This window comes from Ammospiza caudacuta, chromosome 15 (genome assembly GCF_027887145.1).
Source record: "Ammospiza caudacuta isolate bAmmCau1 chromosome 15, bAmmCau1.pri, whole genome shotgun sequence".
NCBI classification, from domain to species: domain Eukaryota; kingdom Metazoa; phylum Chordata; class Aves; order Passeriformes; family Passerellidae; genus Ammospiza; species Ammospiza caudacuta.
Window position 1 is genome coordinate 4,758,069 of NC_080607.1, and position 7,688 is coordinate 4,765,756.

Consider the following 7,688-nt stretch of genomic DNA (forward strand, 5'->3'; position numbering starts at 1 on the left):
GTCCTGCAAAGACTGCTCAAAAGGCCAGTGGTGTGAGTAGTTGCAGGAAGGCCAAGCTGCCCAGGTGTTTGCCAGGGCTCAGGTGTGCAGAGAGGGCAGTGCCAGCAGGGCTCTGCACCAAGAGCACCTTGGCTGTGCTGTACACTGTCCTGGGCAGGCAGGCTCATCAGGAATCCCTCCATTCTTGTATCTGCTCTGTTCTCCTGGACCTCATGGCTGTCCCTGTATCATTTTTCTGTCTCTTGTAGATCTGTGAGGGTTCTTACAGTTTTCCTGTACTGACAGTACTGGTGTGAGTGTTCTGAATGTCTGTGCTGTTGGACAAATGAAGACCATTTTCCTCTCATCTTTTACTCAGGTCTAAGAGGAAGGCTGCTTTCATTAAATAAAACCTCAAAGCTTGAAAAAGTCTGACTACAAAACTAAAAACAAAAGTAAAAGGTTCAGTAATGCTCAGGAATTGGAGCAATCTGTGGCCTTTATATCTGGAAAGGGGAGAGAGGTGTTGTACATCTGGCTCAGGCTGTCAGGTGTGGGTGGCCAGGGTAGGTCCTGAAAAACAACCCAGTGGGAAGGTGCTGTAATAGAACTCCACAGCCCCTGTAATGTCTCCTTTGCCCTTTTTATGCTGGGAACTGATGCTGTTGGAGGGAGGGAAAATGAGTAGCCAGGTGCTTCTGCTGCTTATGTGTCTGAAGGTGTAATCTCTGGTGCTCCTGTCTAACAGTATTTCAGACCTGCAGATGAACCAGATTGGTTAGAAGGGCTTGTGACCTCTTTAAAAGCTTTTAAAAAATTTGCTATTCCTCAAGAAACAATATCTTAGAAATATAATTTATCTCCCTTGTCTGCATAAGATTGAGTTTCATTTTGATATAATTTTGTTCTTGTTGATTTGGTTTGTTTTTAATTTGTTACTAACTGCACTTTATACTTGGAAAAGATCTTTTGTTTATGTTAAACCAAAAGTGTATGCTTAAATTTAAGTTCTGAGAGCATTTCTTTTCTCAACCTGTTCATCTGAGCCTCTCTGAAGAATAAATTTATAAACAATTATTTACTATTCTTTTAAAAAACTGCAGTGTGTGGACTTTATTAAAAACAGTCTTACTGTGCCATTCCAAGCAGCCAAGGTGTCTGTGGGAGAGTTTCCCTCTGCAGAGCTTCTTGGTTGCTGTCTCCTCGTGGGCTGCAGGCTCAGGGGGGGTCCCATCACTGCTGGTGCTCAATGTGCCCACCTGGCCCTGCCACAGCCTGGCAGCCACCCCGGGGCCAGGGCAGCCTTGGGTGAGGCTCCAGCTGTGGGGAGGGCAGGGAAAGCCCTGCCTGAGCAACCCGGTCACCTCCTGTGGTGTCAGCCTCAGCGAGCTGGGCTGGGAGAGCAGGGCTGCACCAAAGCCTGGCTGCAGGACTGGGTTCAGGGTGTGGGTTACCAGTGGCACAGGTCTCGTGCTAGGGGTGGTGCTGGCTCCAGTTCCAGAGGCCCATCAGTGCCTGACAGGGTCCACCCTCAGCATGTTTGCAGATGGGGAGACGTGGCTGATGCTCCAGAGGGATGCGCTGGGATCCAGAGGGGTCTGACAGGAACCTCCTGAAGGTCACAAAGAGGAAGTGCAATGCCTCCATCTGGGAAGGGTAATTTCCTTCACCAGGATATGCTGAGGACCCCAACCCATGAGGAAGTGTAGAGGAAGGGATCCAGGAGTTCACCATGACCCAAAGAATGTGCAACAACGCCTCTTTCGGCCAAGTGTTGCAGCGGTGTCCTGGTGTTGTCAGCAGGTACAGAACCCTTTCCCTCTGCTCCACAGCAGTGAGGCAGCCCTGGAGTGCTGGGCCCAGAGCTGGGCTGCCCAGGACGGGACACAGGGACAGACTGGACAGAGTCCAGCACAGGGCCATGAAGCTGATAGAGGGACTGCAGTGTCTCTGCCATGAGGAGAGGCTGAGAGAGCTGGCACTGCCCAGCCTGGAGCAGAGCAGGCTCAGGGCATCTCATCCCTGGGCATGAAAAGCCAGGGGGAGGCTGCAGAGGGGACGGGGCCAGGGACAGCCCCGGGGGCCTCGGGCACAGAGTGACCCAAAGGAGGGGCCCTCCGAGCTCAGGAGATGCTGCTGCACTGGGAGGGTGGCCGAGCACTGACGCAGGTGCCCGGGGAGCTGGGGGAGTCTCCATCCCTGCAGAGACTCAAAGGCACCTGGACACATCCTGGGCAGCCGGCTCTGGCTGGCCCTGATGGAGCAGGGGCTGGGTGAGGTGACCTCCAGAGGTGCCTCCAGCCTCCCCCAGCCTAAGCTCCTACCCCCAGGGTCACTGGCAGGAGTGTGAAATGGGTCTGAAGTCGGGCTCTGTGTCAGTGCTGGGATTAGGAAAAGTCCTGGTGGATACAAGGGTGATGCCAGGGTTTGGTGCTGTGCAGCCACTTTGAGCAGGGAGCATTGGGTGGCACCAGGCACAGGGGCTGGGTGCCCTGAGTTGGGTGCCCTGAAGGGCTGCAGGGGGCTCCAGGTGCGTGTCACTGGGGGTCTGGGACAGTGGAGGGTTGTGTTGAAAATAGGGCTGGTCAGTCTGCCTGAGCCCTGCACCATCCCGTCTGTCCTCTTAAATCCATTTTCACCTGTTTCTCTGTGAAGCTCCCAACCTATGTGCATGTGTGCTGCAAGGAGTAAGTGCCAGCTGCTGGAGAGATGGCACAGACTGGCCATGGGAGATGGAATCAGCAGGGAAAGGACTGCCCACCATTGCACAAGGTACTCAAGGGCTGGGAGGGTAGGTGGGTGTAAAGCTGGGGCTCTGTGGGATGCAGGCCTCACAAAATTGCAGATTTAGGGACAGGAGCTGACATCAGGTGAGGTCATGGGGTGACACTTCAGCTGGATGTCCAGCTGTGCTACCATGATAAATACATCAAACATGGTCAAACCAGACTGGCCCTTGCCCTCCAGTGGAACCTCCTGAGCCACCCCAGCCTGGAATCCCCCTGAAGGGCTGGGTCTGCTGCTTGTATGGAGGAAGGGGGGGGGGGGAGGAGGAGGAGAGCTGGCTCAGCCTCCAGGAATGAGGCTAAACCCTGTCAGCCAGGCAACAGATTGTGGAGCTCTGGCTGGGAAGGGCTCTTGTCATCCCCTCCTGAGGAGGAAGCCCTAGTGCTCACAGGGTGACAGACAGAGGGTGGGATGGGTCCCTGGAGCTGTGCCCCAGGCTGACCCCCCACTCTTGCTGAGGCCACACAGCCCAGGCTGAGACAGGAGAAGGCTGTCACAGCTGCTGGCCTGCTCCCCACCACGTCCTGCACACCTTCACAGAGCCACTCAAGGGGCAAGGATGGGGCCAGGAGAAGTTTATTGAGGAATGGTGGCCGTGCTGTCCCCAGCAGTGCCAGAGCCAGCCCTGGGGCAGAGGCTGCCTGGGCTGGCTCAGTCCCAAGGTGTCTCTGCTCTTGGAGCTTTCTTCTCCCTGTGGGGCCCTGCCGTGCCAGCTCTGCCAGTGCCCTCCCCCTGGGGCAGCTCTGCCTCATCCCAGCCAGGTGGTTTGGGGTCGGGCTTGGGGTTAGGGTTGGGGCCAGGAGCAGAGTTAGGGTTTGGGTTAGTTGTGCTGTGCCACTGTGGGCCCGTTGTGGCTCTGCAGCCACACGGCAGCAGCACTGCAGGCCTGAGGCCCCGCTGCTGTATTTTCCAATCACGCTGCCCCCACCGGCTGCTCTTTCCCCGTGAAATCGGGATATTATTGGGAGCAGGTGAAATGAGGAGGGGGTGAGGCTGGAGGCATCCCACAGGCTCTGCAGGTGCTGTCAGGGAGCAGCTGTGCTCGAGACATCAGTCCAAAGAATCCCCTCTCCTGCACCTTTTTCCTTGGGTGCCTTTGTTGGGGTCAGGGCAGACCCCACATTTCCAGATTCTGGATGCAGAACTCCTCCCGCTGGGAGAGGATCTCGTTGTCGAAAGTCTCGCAGGGCTGGCTGCCCCCGCGGTGCAGGTCCCCGTCCAGCCACAGCCCAAACCTGCCGCTGCCAATGTGCGGAGAGCGCGGTCAGCTGCCACCGCCCCTCCATGGCCGGAGACACCCACGCCACCTCCCGGGCCAGCGGCCACCTCCCGTCCTCACTGTCTGCTCCCCAAAACGGACGTGAGACGGGACAAGCAGTGGGCCAGGCCTGTCACCGCACCTGCGGGCAGGGAAGGGGCTGGGGCGGCAGGGAGCGGGGTGGGAACCGGCAGCCCTTCCAGCAGGCAGTAGGGTCAGGGAATGAAAGGCCCAGCGCTGCTGGACAACCCGTGCCAGTGTTTTGGGGTTCAAACCCTCACGATGTGCTTGGCCCTAGCTCCGTAGGGCAGCCGGGGTTCCTGTGATGGCTCTGGTGGCCATCGGGGCTGGGGGCCCTCTGAACCGCTCAAGTTGGCGGTGCAGTTCCTACCTGCCCCCACCGACCATCAGCAGATTCACATCCCCGTTCACAAAGAAGTCGTTCCTGCCCGTCCACCTGAACACCTGCATGGGGACAGCACACAGGGGACCGTGGGCTGGGGCAGTGTCCCCATCCCCATTCCTGTCCCTGTCCTGCGAGGACCAGCTGGGGGCTGCTGAGCCAGGCTGGCTCTGCTCGGGCGTCTCCTTGTTCCACATCTCCAGGAGACCCGGCCGAGCCTGTGGTTCGCATCCACCCCTGCCAAGAGCCCTGTGGGCCCTGCCAGGGCACAGCTGCCCCCACTGGCGCCCCGTCACGCACAGCGGGGCCCGACATGGCTGCTCAGCATTCTGCCAGCCTAGAGCTGGGTTGCGACCGCCCTGCCATGTGGAGGGACCCCGGTGACAGCCAGCTGGGCGGGGTCCCCTTCCCTGAGCTTCCCTCCCCGACACTGCCTGGGATTCGCCTTCTCCCCCAGCCCTGGACAGCCCCAGGGGCTGCTGCCAGCCTGGTCCCCCGGCTGCTGTCCCCGGTCCGGCCGAGCGCAGCCCCGGCCCCCCGGATCCCCCAGCGCCGCGGGGACCCCCAGGCACGGCCCGGCCCTCGGGGCACGGCCAGCCCCGGCCCGGGAGCCCCCGGGCCGGCAGCCGCACCTTCAGCTCGGGGCAGAAGGAGAAGAGGAAGGTCTCCCCCGTGCCGTAGAAGCCGCTGCTGCTGCGAATGGCCGTGGCGGAGAAGGCACCGAAAGCCTGGGGAAGCAGAAGGGGGAGGCTCACGGGGCTGCGCTCAGAGGGGCTCCCAGCGCCGGGACGCGTCCCCGTCCTGCCCACGGAGCCAGGAGGTGGCCGAGCCCCGAGCGACGCGGGGCAGCCGGGCCGGGAGGGCACGGCCGTACCTGCGCCTCCGTGTCCCTGATGAGCAGCAGGGCCGGCGAGTCCGGCCGGGCCCCGCTCCGGTACAGCGTCCGCAGGCTGAAGCCGTCCCGGCCGGTGGAGTAGAGCAGGTGCCAGGGCTGCTGCGTCAGCCGCGGGGGCAGCTGGGGGCCCAGCTGGGGCACAGCGGCCTCAGTCGGTGCTGGCCGGCTGAGCATCCTCCCCTGCCCCAGCACTGACCTGAGATCCATCGAGAGTCCTCCCGGGAGGAGGAGCGCACATCATCCCTCCAAGCACCCACCTGAGCATCCTTCGAGAGATGCTTCCAAACGCCCTCCCCTTCAACACATTCCCAAAGCGTCCTCACCCTGCAAACCCCTCTGAGATGGCTCCCCAAGCATCCTTCCCCCCAAGAGGTGACCGAGCTGACCCAGGCACAGAGAATGTCACCCATCTGGCCTCACAGGGGACATTGCTGGTAGGACAGCGGTCACGGCGGGGTCCCTGCGCAGGCAGGGGTGCCTCACCTCCTCGATGTCCCTGTCCCGCAGGATGCTGCTGGGCGTGCTCAGCACTAGCCTGCTCGGCTCCTCCTCCGCTGCTGCCGGGGCTCCCTCCCAGCCCCGCTGCCCCTCTCCAGCTGGGTCCTCGCATCCCATGGGCAGCTCCTCGTCCTGGTCGGGCTGGGGGCAGCCGGAGATGAGAATCACTGCGGGCCGAGGGAGCAGCAGCTCCCGAACCCGCCCGGCGTGGGGCGCCTCCCATCCTCTGTCCGGGGGCTGGGAGAAGGGGCCCCAAGCCCACCGAGATGGGCACCAGGCTGAGCCTACAGCCCAGCTCCCGGCTGTCCGCTGCTACTGACAGCCCAGGCACCAGGCCGTGCCGTGCCGTGCCATGCTATGCCGTGCGGTGCCTTGGCACCCCGCCAGGCCGTGCCACCGCTGCACACGGAACTTCAAGGGTGTGTGGCCACCCGAGGGAGAGGAAGCGGTGGAGGAGGAGGAGGAAGAGAAGGCAGGGAAGGTTTCTACAGCTGCAGCCCCGTAGAAGGGGTGAAGCCTTGCCTGTTCCCTCTTTGCTCACGGCCAGGCTGACCTCGCAGCGTGGAAGGGGTCGGGGATGTGCCGCGGTCCTGGTGGCCGCTAGCGACAAGTGTCTCAGCCAGCCCCGCGTTCAGGCTGTGGGTGCAGCCCATGCCCAAGGGCGGGTGGGCAGCAATTCCCTGCCCACCCCTCTGAGGGATGAGCGAGTGCAGCCGCAGGGCGCAGGAGCTCTGCCCCGGGATCCTGGCGGGGCAGCGGCGGCAGGGACAGGTCCCGCTGTGCCCGTCACCCCCGCACCTGCCCAGCCCCTCGCTGTCCCCAGGGCAGCCCCCTCTGTCTGTCCAGCCCCGCGTCCCGCCCGGTGGTGCCTCCCAGCGCTGCCCCAGAGCTCCTTCCTCGCCGTCCCTCCCGCCATGGACCTACCAGCAGCTGGTAGCCGTACCGGAGCCCCCTCATTGCCGCTGTTCCTGGGGTGCCGGGGCTGCGCCCGGGGAGCGCTGCCACCGCCCGGGGTTAATGTTCAGCCGCGCCCGCCCCTCCCTGGCCACGGGTGCGTGACAGGGCTGGTGCGGGTGCCAGCGGCTCCCGGGTGCGCGGGCAGGCGTCCCGCTCCAGACGGGCCGTGCTGGCCGGGGCTGGCACCTCCCCTGCAGCCCGCTGGGGCCAAGCACACAGCCCCAGGCCGGGGCTGCCCTGTGCAGAGCCGCTCTTTGCAACACAGCTGTGGCAATGCCTGTGGGACCTGCCAGCACCTGCGGTGGGGTGACCCTGGCTGGGCACCAGGCACCTGCCAAGGCCTCTCTTACTGCCCTCCACAGCTGGCTAGGGCTGAGAGAATCCAGCAAAAGGGTCATGAGTTAAGGACTGGGTGTGATCCCTCATCCAATACTTTCAAGGCAAAATAGACTTGAATTAGAGATATTAACTGAATTTATTACTAACAAAATCCGAGCAGGATAATGAGAAGTAAAATAAGACCTTAAAAACACCTTCCCCACACCTCTCTCCTTCCCAGCTCTGCCTCCACCCCTCCAGCAGTGCAGGGAGATGAGGAATAGGGGTTATGATCCATTCATCACCTGTTGCTGCTGCTGCTGCTCAGGGAAAAGAGTTGCAGTCCTTCCCCTGCAGGTGGATCTCTGCACCCCCAGGCCCTCCAGGGGCTGCAGGGGCACAGCTGTCTCCCCATGGGCTTCTCCATGGAACCCCAGGGGAATCTCAGCTCCAGCTCCTGAAGCAGCTCTAGCCCTGCCCTGGGGGTGTGCAGGACTGTTTCTCTCACGTATTTTCACTCTGCTCAGCTCTGATTGCAATTACATCTATGCAGTAACTTTTTTCTTCTGCTTAAATCCCTGATCCTCGAGGCA

General features: G+C 61.5%; 1 protein-coding gene across 1 annotated transcript; it reads right to left on the reverse strand.

The window, feature by feature from the left end:
• Positions 1 to 3,871: 3,871 nt before the first annotated feature.
• TLDC2 (TBC/LysM-associated domain containing 2) lies at positions 3,872 to 6,777 on the reverse strand. The gene is made up of 6 exons (XM_058814978.1): positions 6,745 to 6,777; positions 5,806 to 5,961; positions 5,302 to 5,454; positions 5,060 to 5,155; positions 4,416 to 4,489; positions 3,872 to 4,007 (listed from the first exon to the last, which is right to left on the reverse strand). Exons 1-6 carry the CDS (start codon positions 6,775 to 6,777, stop codon positions 3,872 to 3,874), a joined length of 648 nt encoding a protein of 215 aa, XP_058670961.1.
• Positions 6,778 to 7,688: the final 911 nt, after the last annotated feature.